Source organism: Ahaetulla prasina, chromosome 1, assembly GCF_028640845.1.
Source record: "Ahaetulla prasina isolate Xishuangbanna chromosome 1, ASM2864084v1, whole genome shotgun sequence".
NCBI classification, from domain to species: domain Eukaryota; kingdom Metazoa; phylum Chordata; class Lepidosauria; order Squamata; family Colubridae; genus Ahaetulla; species Ahaetulla prasina.
The window spans coordinates 7065477-7082834 of record NC_080539.1 but is presented as its reverse complement, the minus strand read 5'-3'; the positions used below and the strand labels follow the sequence as shown (position 1 = coordinate 7082834).

The 17358-nt window shown below is 42.2% G+C and overlaps 1 protein-coding gene across 7 annotated transcripts in view; it reads right to left on the bottom strand.

The window, feature by feature from the left end:
• BCAS3 (BCAS3 microtubule associated cell migration factor) overlaps positions 1 to 17358 on the bottom strand; it is an 846545-nt gene that overhangs the window by 677707 nt on the left and 151480 nt on the right. For all 7 annotated transcript variants that reach the window (XM_058164101.1, XM_058164100.1, XM_058164098.1 and 4 more), the window contains one exon: positions 13081 to 13251. In XM_058164101.1, coding sequence (XP_058020084.1) covers positions 13081 to 13251 — 171 coding nt within the window. The remainder of the gene's footprint in view (positions 1 to 13080; positions 13252 to 17358) is intronic.

The window sequence follows — 17358 nt, the reverse complement described above, 5'->3', positions numbered from 1 at the left end:
CCACCAAACAAATGGTTGTAAGTCGAGGATTACCTGTACAGGTAGTTTACCTGTACAGGTAGTCCTGTATACTACTTTTACAACCATTGTAGCATTCCCATGGTCACATGATCAAAATTCAGATGACTGGCAAACTGGTTCAAGTTTATGACGGTTGCAGTGTCCCGAGGGTCACAGGATCCCCTTTTGGGACCTTCTGACAAGCAAAGCCAGATTCACTTAACAACCGTGTTGCTTATTTAACAACCACATGGATTCACTTAACCATTGCGATAAGAAAAGTTGTAAAACTGGGGCAAAGCTCACATAACAAATATCTCACTTGCCAACATAAATTTGGTCGTAAGTTAAGAACTACTTGTATTGGGGCGAAGGCTTGTAGCGCTTTATAGCCCTTTCATAGAATAGAATAGAATAGAATAGAATTTTATTGGCCAAGTGTGATTGGACACACAAGGAATTTGTCTTGGTGCATATGCTCTCAGTGTACATAAAAGAAAAGATACCTTCATGAAGGTACAACATTTACAACACAATTGATGATCAATATATCAATATAAATCATAAGGATTGCCAGCAACAAGTTATAGTCATACAGTCATAAGTGGAAAGAGATTGGTGATGGGAACTATGAAACAATTAATAGTAGTGCAGATTCAGTAAATAGTCTGACAGTGTTGAGGGAATTATTTGTTTAGCAGAGTGATGGCCTTCGGGAAAAAACTGTTCTTGTGTCTAGTTGTTCTGGTGTGCAGTGCTCTATAGCGTCGTTTTGAGGGTAGGAGTTGAAACAGTTTATGTCCAGGATGCGAGGGATCTGCAAATATTTTCACGGCCCTCTTCTTGATTCGTGCAGTATACAGGTCCTCAATGGAAGGCAAGTTGGTAGCAATTATTTTTTCTGCAGTTTCATGTCAGTTCTGCCTGTGGATAATAGAATATGTGCACCAAGTCTGGATGATTGATTGATTAATTAATTGATTGATAAAATTGCTACACTAGAGTAAAATTTGAATACCAGAATGCATCGGTTAAGTCTATGTATGAATCGCCTCTTGAATTCATATGGGTTTTTTTTCAGTCCTTTGCCTTTCCTTGTGTGTGTGCAAACACTTATATTATAAATAATCAGCGATATAGTAGACTTGGCAGGTTTACAGCTAAGCAAAGGTTTTTTAAAAAGGCAGTTATTTCAGACAAATTCTGGGTGGTCCCCCCCACCTAATGAATTAATGAAGAGAAAATAAATTAAAGGATCAAGCAAAAATGTAACTCCAGTCAGTAAAAGTTTATGTATTTAAAAATCTGAGAGGGGGAGGAGAGTATATATTTATTTTTACTCATTTTAGCTAATCAATGACTCCAAAGAAACCATCATTATTTTTAAATGAAAAAAAATTGCTAACACTTCATTAAAAGGCCATTGAAACATGTTCACAAATCTTACTAATGTATTTGGTTTGACCACAGAGTTGTTTGAGCTTCTCAGTAATTATTTTTATCCAGCTTTCAAATATGAACATAATTTAATAACTCAGCCCTTTTTAAACAGGAAAAAAAAAAGCTAGAGTTCTCCAAAACAAGAAAAAAGAAAAAACTATGAAATTACTATGCAAACAACTGCTACATTCAAAAACACCACTTCAAAATCTAATTAAATTAACACAGATATATTTTCCTTTGAACAAATCAGAGCCAAATCTTTGGTCTTCCATTTTGCCTACAATCCTAAGTGTAGATAATATGATTAACATCAATTTAGTCCGCATTTCAGACTAAATGGATGTTAATCCTGAACATAAATTTTCAGACTTATCGTCCACAAATCTCCTCCTTCTCAAGATTAGTGTGAGAGTAAGAAAGACTAAAACACGATTTACCGAACTGATCACAAAAGTTAGTAGCTTGAAACAGTCTTGCAAAGAAGAAAAGAGAGCCAACAGCCCACATTTCTCTCTTAAGCTCAGAGATGGGACCTTCCTTAATAGACAATATATTTAGTAACTATGCTAGGTGTAGTAAGGTTAACATAGTTGTTCAGCCTACATTCACCAGCAAGGGGCCGTGGTAGCTCAGGCTGTAAGAAGCCTGTTATTAGAACACAGCTGCCTGCAATTACTGCAGGTTCAAGCCCGGCCCAAGGTTGACTCAGCCTTCCATCCTTTATAAGGTAGGTAAAATGAGGACCCAGATTGTTGGGGGGGGCAATAAGTTGACTTTGTAAATATACAAATAGAATGAGACTATTGCCTTATACACTGTAAGCCGCCCTGAGTCTTCGGAGAAGGGCAGGATATAAATGTAAATAAATGAATAAAATAAATAAAATAAAGGAATCTCCGAAGATCTGAGGCTACCAACGTAATTATAATATGATCCAAAAATTGGCTTGGATGGAAACTAATCAAGGAGAGAAGCAAGCTAGAACTAAGTAGAAATTTCTTAACAGTGAGAACAAATTGCTTGACATAGTGTAAGCCGCCCTGAGTCTTCAGAGAAGGGCGGGATATAAATGCAAAAAAAAAATTAATCAGTGGAACCGCTTGCCTCCAGAAGTTGTGGGTGCTCCATCACTGGAGATTTTTAAGAGGAGACTGGACAACCATTTGTATGAAATGGTATAGGGTTTCCTGATTGATCAGGGGGTTGGACTGGATGACCTCCACGGTCCCTTCCAACCCTACCCTACCCTACCCTATCCTCTATTCCATTCCATTTCATTCTCTATTCTGTTCTGTTCCATTCCGTTCCATTCCATTCCATTCCATATTTTCTATTCTATTCTTTTCTATTCTATTCTATTCTATTTTATTCCATTCCATTCTCTATTCTGTTCCGTTCCGTTCCGTTCCATTCCATTCCATTCCATTCCATATTTTCTATTCTATTCTATTCTATTCTATTCCATTCCATTCTCTATTCCGTTCCGTTCCATTCCATTCCATATTTTCTATTCTATTCTATTCTATTCTATTCTATTCTATTCTATTCTATTCTATTCTATTCTATTCCATTCCATTCCATTCCATTCCATTCCATTCCATTCCATATTTTCTATTCTATTCTATTCTATTCTATTCTATTCCATTCCATTCCATTCCATATTTTCTTTTCTATTCTATTCTATTCTATTCTATTCCATTCCATTCCATATTTTCTATTCTATTCTATTCTATTCTATTCTATTCTATTCTATTCTATTCTATTCTATTCCATTCCATTCCATTCTCTATTCTGTTCCGTTCCGTTCCGTTCCATTCTATTCCATTCCATATTTTCTATTTTATTCTATTCTATTCCATTCCATTCCATTCCATTCCATTCCATTCCATTCCATTCCATATTTTCTATTCTATTCTATTCTATTCTATTCTATTCTATTCTATTCTATTCTATTCTATTCTATTCCATTCCATTCCATATTTTCTATTCTATTCTATTCTATTCTATTCTATTCTATTCTATTCTATTCTATTCTATTCTATTCCATTCCATTCCATTCCATTCCATTCTCTATTCTGTTCCGTTCCGTTCCATTCTATTCCATTCCATATTTTCTATTTTATTCTATTCTATTCCATTCTATTCTATTCTATTCCATTCTATTCCATTCCATTCTTTATTCTATTCCATTCCAATCCAATGTCGAGAAAATTGAAAACTAAGTAGTCTTCAATTTACAAGAACATTTGGGAGAAGAATTTCCATTCCTAAGGCTATTAAGTGAGTCGTGCCCAATTTTACATCTTTTTTTTTTTGCCATGTCTCTGGAAATTCTCAATCATCCAAGTCACGGCTGTCCAAAAGATGCTTTTTTCCAAACGGCAACTGGACTTCCTTGCTCTTTTTTTCTTCGAAAACTTTTTGCTTCTCATCCAAGAAGCTTCTCCGGTTCAAAATGACTGGTGGGGGAAAGGAAGAATGGAAAGACTGAAAAAGAACATAAATCCTTCCATTCCCCACCGGATGGTTAGAACTGAAGAAGCTTCTTGGATGAGAAGTGAACCGTTTTAAAAAAACAAAAGCAAAAAACTCCAGTTGCCTTTTTTTGGGGACGGAGGAATCATTTGGGGGACGTTTTCTTGCCATGGTTGTTAAGTGAATCACTGCAGTTGTTAAGTGAATCACACAGCTGGTAAGGGAATCTTGCTTTCCCCATTGACTTTGCTTGTCGGAAGCTCACTTTACAACCGTTTCAGGCTCAATTGTGGCCATACGTAGAGGACTACCTGTATAAGAGATAGAATAGAATAGAATAGAATAGAATAGAATAGAATAGAATAGAATAGAATAGAATAGAATATCAGAGTTGGAAGGGACCTTGGAGGTCTTCTAGTCCAACCCCCTGCTTAGGCAGGAAACCCTACACCATTTCAGACAAATGGTTCTCCAACATTTTCTTAAAAATTTCCAGTGTTGAAGCATTTACAACTTCTGGAGGCAAGTCGTTCCACTGATTAATTGTTCTAACTGTCAGGAAATTTCTCCTTAGTTCTATGTTGCTTCTTTCCTTGATTAGTTTCCACCCGTTGCTTCTTGTTCTACCCTCAGGTGCTTTGGAGAATAGCTTGACTCCCTCTTCTTTGTGGCAACCCCTGAGATATTGGAAGACTGCTATCATGTCTCCCCTAGTCCTTCTTTTTATTAAACTAGACATACCGAGTTCCTGCAACCGTTCTTCATATGTTTTAGCCTCCAGTCCCCTAATCCTCTTTGTTGCCCTTCTCTGCACCCTTTCCAAAGTCTTAACATCTTTGCCCACTCCATTCCTTGGATTATCAGCTACAAATCTATAAACGTTAAACCTACTCTAAAATCCATTCCCAATTGTCCCCTCTAGTTAACTCTTGATCTGAAGGACCCGTCTGATGAGCAAACTGTGCTTTTCAAGGCCATTTATTCACTGTTCTTAGTCTCCATGCCAAGGAATTTAAGGCAAACCTCCAAGGACACCTCAAACCCATTGAACAAAAGAAATGGCCGTGACTTCACTCCACTGAAGAGCTGCCTCCTGAACACGCTGAAATCCCGGGAAAAGAGCAAACGCCCATTTTCATACAACCATATTTGAGCAAGCACGAAGAAGTCTTCCTTACCGAGCAGCTACAATAGGATAACCTTTCTATAAAAGGAGAACTTTTGAGAAGGAATGAAACCTTTTACGGTCCTACGGCCCCCTTAAGAGATCCGCACACATTTTTATCTATCCTCTCTTTATTAGGAGAGAGAAAATGAACGCAATCGGGAGAATTTTATTCGCTTTCTGCGGGGAGCCAATTCATTGGTTCTGCCAGGGGCAGGACTCAAAAGTGAGCATTGTGGTGGTCGAACATCAAAAGAGCCAACATTTTTTTATAGATGGTCTCGGAGAGCTACAACCAGAGGTGGCATTCAGCTGGTTTGGACAGGTTCGCCCGAACCTGTAGCAGAAATCGCAGGTGGGCCCGCCCACTTGCCCTGGCTCTATGCCGTCCTATATAGGCACATTTTTGAAGCCTGGTGCATACGCAGAAGGCTAGTGCACGAGCAAAGGACATGTGCAGACTGATAGTAACATAATATGAAACCCACCGCTGGCTACAACCCTAATTTTGTGCCAGAAGATGATAATATAATATAGCCCCAATAAAACTGCTGGCAATAATCTCATGCAATTTTTCAAAAATGATTCCATTAGTCCAAAGCAGTTTTCTATGGGGCTTTTCATTGTGTCCCTGCACACACCACCGCTCTGCCTGCTCTCCCTATAGGCCCTAGAGTCTAGGGCAGGGGGGGGGTCAGCAACCTGTGGCTCTGGAGCCGCATGTGGGTCTTCCATCCCTCTGCTTTGGCTCCCTGTTGCTGGTCGGCTCCACAATCGATAGGGCTTTCGGTTAGGACAGATAAGTGGAAAAAGGATGCCTCACTAGGAGGAGACTCTATGGTGGGGGAACCAGACTTCCGGTCAGCAGAGGAAAAAGGACGCCGTGCTAGGAAGAGACTCTATGGTGGGGGAACCAGACTTCCAGTTGGCTCCAGAATTGAACGGGGGGCTTCCGGTTAGGACCTTTGTGGGTCTTTGAGTGTTTAAGGTTGCCGACCCCTGGTCTAGGGTATATAAGCAATCTCAAAGGTGCTTTTTTTCCAAAAGGCAACTGGACTTTGGGTTGTTGTTTTTTTCCTTTGAAAATGTTTCGCTTTTCATCCAAGAAGTTGTTTCCAAGCAAGAAAGTGACAGTTAGAATAATTGATCAGTGGATCATGTGGGTGGCTCCGACATTGGAGGTTTTCAAGAAGAGATTGGATAACCATTTGTCTGAAGTGGTATAGAGTCTCCTGCTTGAGCAGCGGGTTGGGCTGGAAGACCTTCAAGGTCCCTTCCAACTCTGTTATTCTGTTCTGCTCTGTTAATTCCAGAACTCCCAATCCCCAAAGCCCAGCAGCGAGAAAAGCCAGGAATTAAATTTATTCTTCTACTTGCAGTTGTTCTATGATGTTTCAGGAGTTCAGAGAGGGAAACAAAAAAAAAAGTCTTTAGAGCTTACTTAAATAACTCAAGAGCCATCATTTTTACACACAGGCACATATACACAAAAGAAACCAGTTTTTCATCGTATCCATTAAGCAGGCCAGCTCATGATTACTACGAAGATCAGAGGCCAACTTCATTAAAGGCAAAAAAAAATCCTCTAAATCATATATAAAGCAACTTAAAAACCTACGATAAATCATTTTATTAGTCAAGCTATTTGCAAGAGGAGTCTGGGAGCAGACACCGAACGTCAGAAATAATGATTGCATTAAAAAAACAGCTTCATGAGAAATTTATGAAGCAGGATTTTCATTCTCCCTTTTTCCTCCCTTTCTGGTATTATATAGAAAAGGCAAGAGTGTATTTTCCAGGAAAGTATCGTAAAACCTTGAATGGACCTTATTCTAAAATAAATGAAGCTTGTAAAATCTTAAATGAAATAGGCAGAGTTTCGCTCCTCTGGGGCTCCACGTTATCTTTCATTACGGCAGAGTCGAGTCTTTGAAGGTCAATTGAGTAGGTTTATTTCTTCAAGCCCAGTCCTTAAGAAACTGAAATCCAATTTACCAAAGCGGTAAAAAGTGCTGGATGAGAAACCAGAAGACCAACAAGCTCTTGAGATCCCTTCGGCATGGAAACCGGCAAGATGACATTCAGTCAGCTTCTGTCACTCTTTCCGATAGCCCAGGCAGAAGGGACATTAGGTACAGGGGTGGGATTCAGCCGGTTCGGACCGGTTCACGCGAACCAGATGTTTAATTTTTAACCTATTTTGCCGAACCGGTAGTTGAAAGGACTGGCTGACTTCGCCCACCCCATTCTGCCCCTCCCAGGAGTCTCCACGCAGGCCGTTTTGGATGCAAGGTAAGCGCAGCACCCACACAGAAATTCTGGGAGGGCAAAAAAAAACGGGCCACCCAGAAGTTCAAAAAGTTTGGAAACGGTCCTGTTTCCGGCCTCCAGAGCCCAGGGGAGTCCGCTTTCGCCTTCCTGGAGGCTTGAGGAAAGCCTCTGGAGCCTGGGGAGGGTGAAAATGCCCCCCCTCCCCCGCTGTGGTACAGGAGGCTAAGTAGGCCACGCCCCCAGGGCCATGCCCTCTCAGCAACCGGGCAGCGAACCGGTGCTAAATTTTTTCAGTCCCATCCCTGATTATGTAGGCTACATAGAGTCAAGATTTCTTTCAACTGCACTGAGATAACTGAGACATTGTCCTTTTCTCAGTCATGTTTAAATTCATGGAAAATACGATCTCACATACATTAGGCAATGTATAGAAACGAGATGGGAGAGAATTCTCAAATGAAATCTTGCTATGGGAGAAGTAGATGCAGTTTTAGATCGGGGTGGACAACTGCAGGTAGTCCTTGATTTACGGCCATGGGTGAATTCAAAATTTCTGTTGCTAAGGTAAAGTTTCCCCTCGCACATATGTGCTAATTGTTCCTGACTCTAGGGGGCGGTGCTCATCTCCGTTTCAAAGCTGAAGAGCCAGAGCTGTCCGAAGACGTCTCCGCTGGTCATGTGGGCGGCATGACTCAACACCAAAGGCGCACGGAACGCTGTTACCTTCCCACCAAAGGTGGTCCCTATTTTTCTACTTGCATTTTTATGTGCTTTTGAAACTGCTAGATTGGCAGAAGCTGGGACAAGTAACGGGAGCTCACCCTGTTACACGGCAGCACTAGGGATTCGAACCGCTGAGCTGCCGACCTTTCAATTGACAGGCTCAACATCCTAGCCTCTGAGCCACCGCGTCCCCGGTTTCTGTTGCTAAGTGAGAGTTATAGAGTGAGTTTTGCCCTAATTTATGACCTTCTTCCCACAGTTGTTAAGTTAGATGCTGCAACTGTCATAAGTATCCAAAATAGTCCTAAATCACTTTTTTCAGTCCAGTTTTAATTTCAAACTGTCACTAAACATGCTTGTAAGTCGAGGACTACCTGCATGGCCCCTTTACGATCATAAGCCTGTTAATTAGAAAGAATAGAATAGAATAGAATAGAATAGAATAGAATAGAATAGAATAGAATAGAATAGAATAGAATAGAATAGAATAGAATAGAATAGAATAGAATAACAGAGTTGGAAGGGACCTTGGGGGTCTTCTAGTCCAACCCTCTGCTTAGGTAGGAAACTCTACACCACTTCAGACAAATGGTTGTCCAATCTCATCTTAAAAACTTCCAGTGTTGGAGCACCCACAACTTCTGCAGGCAAGTTGTTCCACTGATTTAATTGTTCTGTCAGGAAATTTCCCCGTAGGTCTAAGTTGCTTCTCTCCTTGATTAGTTTCCACCCATTGCTTCTTGTCCTGCCTTCAGGTGCTTTGGAGGATAGCTTGACTCCCTCTTCTTTGGGGCAGCCCCTGAGATATTGGAAGACTGCTATCATGTCACCCCCAGTCCTTCTTTTCATTAAACTAGACATACCGAGTTCCTGCAACCGTTCTTCATATGTTTTAGCCTCCAGTCCCCTAATCATCTTTGTTGCTCTTCTCTGCACTCTTTCTAGAATCTCAACATCTTTTTTACATCGTGGCGACCAAAACTGGATGCAATATTCCTGTTGAAGACCACAGGTTGTAAAGGGACCAGGGTTATTTCCCCTTCCCCATTTTAGAGTGATGATGCCATGTCTCAAGTTCATTGACTAAACCAGGCGTCTCCAACCTTGGCAACTTTAAGACTTGTGGACTTTGCTGGCTGAGGAACTCTGGGAGTTGAAGTCCACAAGTCTTAGAAGAGCCAAGTTTGCAGACCCCTGGACTAAACTACTCCATACTCTTGCTGGGTTTATACTAATAAGCCAGACTTCGATAAGGAGGCCCGTTTAGATGGAAACAATTCCTCATTTTTCAGCCATTGTACTAGACTCAGGGGTCCCACATATTACAGATTCTTCTCTGCCATCAGACCATAACCATGTCACTCCCCATCAACTTCAAGGTCGGGCAAGTGCAAAGACGATCGAGAGTGACATTTCACACACACGTGCACACCCCGGCATCGTGAAAAATATCATCTCGGCAAGTCCTGCTCAGCCTTACGCAAGCTGGCTTCCTTCCGTTCCCAATTAGCACTTCCACTACCATAAATCAATCCCACACGAGTGTCAGTTAAGACACAGCCAAGGACCTTAGAATCCAGGCATATCCGACAAGGAATGCCAAGGGGGGGGAAATGGCAGGTCTCATATCTGAGCAAATTTAACTTTTGTCAAATTCTTCCTAGGGCAGGGGTCTGCAAACTTGGCTCTTTTAAGACTTGTGGACTTCAACTCCCAGAAGTCCACAAGTCTTAAAAAAAAGTTTGCAGACCCCTGTTCTAGGGCATGGGTGTCAATCTCAAAGCCTGGGGGCCTGATCCGGCCCGCAGGGTGCTTAGATCTGGCCCCCGGGGCTGCCCTGCAAACAGCAAAGGACTGGCCCGCGATGCCTCTGCCAGAGAAAAGGGCCCCAGGCGGCACTCCCGAGCTCCGTTTCCACTGGCAGAGGGTTCCAGGAGGCCGTGGCAGCCGAAAAGGGAGCTCGGGAGCCCGTTTTCACTGGCAGAGAGTGTTGGGCCTCCAAAGGCGCCCCCCTCAACATGAGTGACATCAAGCTGGCCATGCCCATCCTAGCCCCCTCCTGAAATCAAACACAACCCTGATGGGGCCCTCAATGAAATTGAATTTGACACCTCTGCTCTAGTGTGCATAACAATAGAATCACAATTCCATTGAGAGGAAGAACTCCTCCAGGATGATGGGATTTGATGACAGCCCTCTGTGCTCGTTCCAGCCTTCACCGCAATTGTTTTCAAATGACTTTGGGGGGTTTCAAGAAGAGGACCAGCTGCCTGGCCGAACCACCGATCCACCACTAAAGGCCACACGGCCCGCAGATCGTTTCTCAAGAATTGGCCGCCGTGGCACATTTCATTACCCTTGAAATTCTAAATCTTCCGAGGTACCAACTTCAACAAATCACAGAAAAAGAGATTCCTCAAAAGAGAAGTAATCCAAGTCAATCAAGTTTGGGATCAAAAAGGCAGGTAGTCCTCGACTTACAACCACAATCGAGCCCCAAATTTCCATTGCTAAGCGAGACAGCTGTTAAGTGAGTTTTGCCTCATTTTACGACCCTTGGTTCTGCAACCCAACAAGACAGACACAGACTTCAGAGGATAATTAGAACTGCAGAAAAAACCCTGGCTACCACCTGCCTTCATTGAGGCCCTATATATTGCACGAGTCAAAAAGAGGGCTGTGGAAATATTTACAGAGAGTGATATAATTTTTTATGTTTTTAATGTAATAAAAGTTTAATAAAGTGTTTGAAAAAAAAAAAAGAAAATATTTACAGATCCATCACATCCTGGACATAAACTGTTTCAACTCCTACCCTCAAAACGACGCTATAGAGCACTGCACACCAGAACAACTAGACACAAGAACAGTTTTTTCCCGAAGGCCATCACTCTGCTAAACAAATAATTCCCTCAACACTGTCAAACTAGTTACTAAGTCTGCACTACTATTAATCTTCTCATCGTTCCCATCACCCATCTCCTTCCACTTATGAGTGTAACTTTGTTGCTTATATCCTTACGATTTATACTGATATTGTTTCCTGATTGCTTAATTGTAGCCTATGACTATCATTAAGGGTTGTAAATGTTGTACCTTGATGAAGGTATCTTTCCTTTTATGTACACTGAGAGCATCTGCACCAAGACAAATCCCTTGTGTGTCCAATCACACTTGGCCAATAAAAAATTCTATTCTATTCTATTCTATTCTATTCTATTCTATTCTATTCTATTCCATTCCATTCCATTCCATTCCATTCCATTCCATTCTATTCTATTCTGAATGTATCTTTTATGTACACTGAGAGCGTATGCACCAAGACAAATTGAGGACCCAGATTGTTGGGGGGGGCAATAACTTGACTTTGTAAATATACAAATAGAATGAGACTATTGCCTTATACACTGTAAGCCGCCCTGAGTCTTCGGAGAAGGGCGGGATATAAATGTAAATTTTAAAAAAAAATCCCTTGTGTGTCCAATCACACTTATTTATTTATTTATTTTTTATTTATTTATTGTTTGAATTTATATACCGCCGTATCTCCCAAAGGACTCAGGGCGGTTCACAGACATATAAAACATCAATATACAAATTAAAATAATCATTAAAAAACTTATTCTAATGCCCAATTAATTAAAAATAAAAATATAAATATTAAAATCAATTTAAAAACCCCTCTAAATTTAAAATCTAAAAAACTAAGCCAGTCCTGGCCAATAAAGAATTCTATTCCATTCTATTCTACTTCTTGCCACAGTTGTTAAGCGAATCGCTTGCGGTTGTCCAATTAGGAATAACGGTTGTTAAGTGAATCTGGCTTCCCGGCTGACTTCGTTTGTCAGGAGATCATAAAAGACCCCGGGACAATGCAACCGTCCTAAACACATCCCAGATACCAAGGGTCTAAATTTGGATCATGTGAACATGTGGGGATGCTGCAAACGGTCGTAAGTGTAAAAAAAGCCATAGGTCACTTTTTTTCAGTGCCGTTGTAACTTCAAATGGTCACTAAATAAGCCGTTGTCAATCGAGGATTACCAGCGCCAGCTTCTAGAGAAAAACAAATCATTGAAAAAGAGATGGAATGGGATAACTCCTCAAGGCCAACTCGCCATAGCCATTTTGCTGCAACCAATTCACCCCGGCCATCTCATTGCGGCCAATCTAGGGAGGATATCTCGCTGCAGGACAATACCACGCAAGGTGATCAATGGTATCCATTACTGTTTCTTCAAGATTATTTCCACTGAAAGTAGTTAGCCGTGGCAATTTGGCCATGGCGAGGTGTCTTAGACGCAAAAAGAGATTTCCCCAAAGAGAAAAACTTCCAATTTTTATGACTAATGTAAGGTGTTGTGACCTAGGCCCAAGTAGTTTTTACCAGACACGATCGGCCCTAAACAAACATATTTTATTAGAACAGCTGAGAATTACTTCATTCTCAGCTTAGTCCAAATTAAGTCCAAAACAAAGTCCTTCAGAAAAAGTCCTTCGGCCTTATCACAAACCTTTGTCTTCTTTGGCACCCTGCCAAAGGCTTTTCTTGGCAAGAATCCAGCAATGTTGCTTTCTTACAAAAAGCCCAAGAGCTGTTGCTGCTCTTTTAAGCCTTATGGGAGGGGCCAATCATCTCCTGGCCTTACTCCTGAGTCGTCCTTTTTTCTTCAGCTGCTCTTGCCTTCTGGCAACTCTTCGCATGCATACACTAGGAACGGGCTCCTCCTGTTCCTCTTCCTCTCTGCTGTCCATCTCTGGAGGCTCCGGAGACCGTGCATCGCTCCCAGATGACGCTGGCCCCATCTCTGCCTCCGATGCAGAGCCCTCGTCCAAGCCTTCCCCGGATTCCAGGACTGACCCGTTGTCCTCCCCAGCCTCCTCACTGTCCGACTCTGCTGCCAGCTCCACAGGCTGCTGGCGGACCACAACACAAGGATTGGGTTTGGGGTGTTTTTTTTTGGGGTGGGGGTTATTTTTGTTCCTCTGAGCAATGTTCTTACCTGTCCTTCTCCGACCATCTCAGTATCAATAACCGTGACAATTCCAGGAACCAAAGGGCTGCGTCGGCTATTGGTGTGTGCCAAGATTTCTTCTTCTGCCACTCCAGATGGCGATGTGCCCGTCAGCTGCGTTACCACTTTTCCAACCATGGTGAGCCCAGTTTTGATGGTCTGTTAAAGAAGCAGATAGACAAAACAGTGAATAAGTGGCGGATAACACCAAGCTCATTTTAACCATTGTACTTACTTTGACTTACGCAAGTCCTTCATCAAATGCCCATTACAGCAAAAAGTGAAAATCTTTCACGTTTCTAAATGGACTGGTTTTGGATACAAGTTAAAAACGTGTAGCGAGAAAAACAGAATATAGTAAATGGCGTTTGGATTGTACTTTATCCATATATATAAGTGTGCATGTGGAGAGAAAGAGGGAGGGAGGGTTGGATAAACAACAGAGATGGATGGATGGATGGAAGGAGGGACAGACAGACAGATATGGATGGGTGGATGGATAGATAGACAGATAGAAAGATAGACAGACAGACAGACAAAGAGATGATAGAGATATAGACATAGATATTAAATACATAATTAGAGAGAGAGGGATAGATGGATGATAGAGAGAGAGAGAGGGAGAGAGAGATAGACAGACAGACAGAGAGAGATGATAGAGAGATAGATATAGATATAATTAAATACATAATTAAAGAGAGGGTTATAGATGGATATGAAAGAGAGAGAGAGAGAGAGAGATGGGTGGAGGCAGTAAGATCGAGGAGATGAAGGACAGAGAGGGATGGAGGGAAGGAGAAGGAGAGGAAGATAAATTAGGGGTTAAGAGTAGGAGAGAAGGTGAGAAAGGAGGGAAAGAGAAGAGGAGTGGGTGAGAGGTGGGAAAGTAGGTATGAAGAGGGAGAGGAGGAGGAAGAAGGTAGGAAAGGAGAAGGAGGAGGGAGGGAAAAGAGGAGGAGAAGGTTTGTTTAAAACGGAGGGAAAGAAAGGGTAGAAGAGCAACTCCAGACGCAGTTAAAATGTTTTATTTTTGTGCTTTCTTTAGAGAGAATATGTATGATTATCTATGAATAAGAAAACGTACGTTTACAATGTGTGTATAAGAAAATAAAAAATAAAAAACTTTTTTTAAAAAAAGATATGGGGGGGGCGGATGGATGGATGGATGGATGTAGATAGATTCTATTTATCTGGATGGATGGATGGACAGAAGAATGGATAGAATAGAATAGAATAGAATAGAATAGAATAGAATAGAATAGAATAGAATAGAATAGAATAGAATAGAATAGAATTTTTATTGGCCAAGTGTGATTGGACACACAAGGAATTTGTCTTGGTGCATATGCTCTCAGTGTACATAAAAAAAAAAAAAGATACGTTCATCAAGGTACAACATTTACAACACAATTGATGGTCAATATATCAATATAAATCATAAGGATTGCCAGCAACAAGTTATAGTCATACAGTCATAAATGGAAAGAGATTGGTGATGGGAACAATGAGAAGATTAATAGTAGTGCAGATTCAGTAAATAGTTTGACAATGTTGAGGGAATTATTTGTTTAGCAGAGTGATGGCCTTCGGGAAAAAACTGTTCTTGTGTCTAGTTGTTCTGGTGTGCAGTGCTCTATAGCGTCGTTTTGAGGGTAGGAGTTGAAACAGAACAATAGATCCTCACCCTTCTCTCTACAAAGCCCACTCCCTTCTAGTCCTGAACATGCTACTTAGTTCGGGTCATGAAGAATCTTCCAGGAGACCACCCAGCTCAGAGAGCACCAAGGACCCCTCCTCACCGTTCACATTTTCATGCTGTCATTTATTTGCTACAAGAGGGACAGGAGATTTGATGCCATCCAGAAGTTTTGGAGTCTACAGCTGCTCTTAGCTCCTACCAGGGTTGGCCAAGGCAAGAGATCGCAGGAGCTCCTGACACATCTGGAGAGAACCCACTGCGCTAAACTGACATTGCTAGATTTACCTCCATTTCTACATTTCACAAAATATAGAATGTCTTGATTGGGAGGAAATCGGAGGCGTCGCGTCTCCCATATTCATCAATTCAAGCACCCAGAATGCAAGCCTACAGATGGCAATTCATTTTCAGGCTCTGTTCCTGCTGATCTCCCTTGCGGCTTGCAGCGTCAATACCGCAGAACAAACCAATAAGATACAGGCAGGGAGGAAAGAATCAATCCGTTTCCTGCTGTTGCATTCCATCTCCTTTCCTCATTAATCTTAATTTAAAAAAAAAAATTAACATCTTTGCAAAAATCCACATGGAAATGTTATCCTTCCTCATATTTTCCATCAAGATATCGACATCTACCTGCAATTTAATACTTTCTGAACTGTGGATTACGTTGGAAGATAGAGGTAATTCCAGTTTGGTCTAGTGGTTAAGGAACCAGGCTAGAAAGCGGGAGGCCCTGAGTTCCAGTTCCGCCTTAGTCATGAAAGCCAGCTGGGTAACTTGGGTCGATCACCAGACGGTGAGTTCTAGTCCTGCCTTAGGCATGAAAGTCAGCTGGATGACTTTCAGCCAATCATCAGGGGACTGTAAGTTCTAGTTCTATCTTAGGCACAAAAGCCAGCGGGGTGACTTGGGCCAATCATCAGGAGACTGTGAGTTCTAGTCCTGCCTTAGGCATGAAAGCTGGCTGGGTTACTTTCAGCCAATCATCAGGAGACTATGAGTTCTAGTCCTACCTTAGGCATGAAAGCCAGCTGAGTGGTTTGGGCCAATCACCAGGAGACAGTGAGTTCTAGTCCTGCCTTAGGCATGAGAGCTGGCTGGATGACTTTCAGCCAATCATCAGGAGACTGTGAGTTCTAGTCCTGCCTTAGGCATGAAAGCCAGCTGGGTTACTTGGGCCAATCACTAGGAGATGATGGTTTCTCAACCTGCCAGGCATGAAAGCCAGAAGAGTGACTTTGGGCCAATCACCAAGAAATGGTGAGTTCTAGTTCCTCCAACTGATTCTGGCACATGATAAAGAGAGACAGTTTGGTCTAGTGGTGAAGGCACCAATCTAGAAAACAAAATACTGGGAGTTCTAGTCCTGCTTTAGCCATGAAAGCCGGCTGAGTGACTTTGGGCCGATCACGTTCTCTCAGCCCAACCCACCTCACAGATTGTTCTTGGCGAGTGGGGTGGGGAGAAATAGGAAGAGGAAAGAGTATTAAGTATATTGAGTTTATGATGATTGAAGACTTGGAGACTAAAACATATGAAGGACGGTTGCAGGATTTGGGTTTGGCTAGTCTAGAGAAAAGAACAACAAAAATGATTAGGGGACTGGAGGCTAAAACATATTTAAAACAAAAAGAAGTTGCAGGAATTGGGGATGTCTAGTTCAATGAAAAGAAGGGCCGGGGGTGACACGATAGCAGTCTTCCAGTATTTGAGAGGTTGCCGCAAAGAAGAGCCGCAGAGATTCACTTAGCAAACGTGGCAAGAAAAGTCGTAAAACGGGGCAAAACTCACTTAACCAACCTCTCACTTAGCAACATCAATTTTGGTGTGGTTCACTGCGGTCGTAAGTCGAGGACTACCTGCATAGTGGTAGCATCCAACAAAGCTCCATGTCCAGACTGGAAGGTTGTGGGGAGAGAGGGAGGGGGAGGGGGAGGGGGAGGGGAAGGAACCAGATCCTGGGCCTGCAGCTGAATCCACAAATCGATGGCCACCGCCAGTTGTTTAGTGCTAAAACCTCAAACTGCAGTGATTAGAAAACACATTAGTGTTCATCAATTAGCAGCCGAGCAGTTGCCTTCAATTATTCATGGGGAAATGACGGACGCACAAGACTCAGGCTGGTGTGTTGTCAGGAAAAGCTCGGCCGAGCCAACAGAACCAGGCGCCATTCGGTTATTGACGGCACCGATCCAGCCAGGAAGCCTGATTAACCTCCGAGATGCCTCGCTTGATGTACTTACCCCATTAATGCTAATGGAGATGCTACCACTTAAAAAGAAAGAGAGAGAGAGAGAGAGAGAGAGAGAGAAAGAGAGAGAGAGAGAGAGAGAAACCATTGTCGGAGCCAGCCAAACCTTTATCAAAGGAGAGGTTGCAGGGTTTTTAACATCTCTTAGCAATAGACACATCCTGTCCTTTGGGTTTTGTCCTCCCCGGCCCCCCCACCCCCCCGGCCGCCCTTTTAAACTCTCTCCAGAAGTGGAAGAAATAGAATCCTTAAACAACTGGCAAACGGTCAGCTTCTCAGCAGAAGACACACACATATACACACCACATCCGACAAA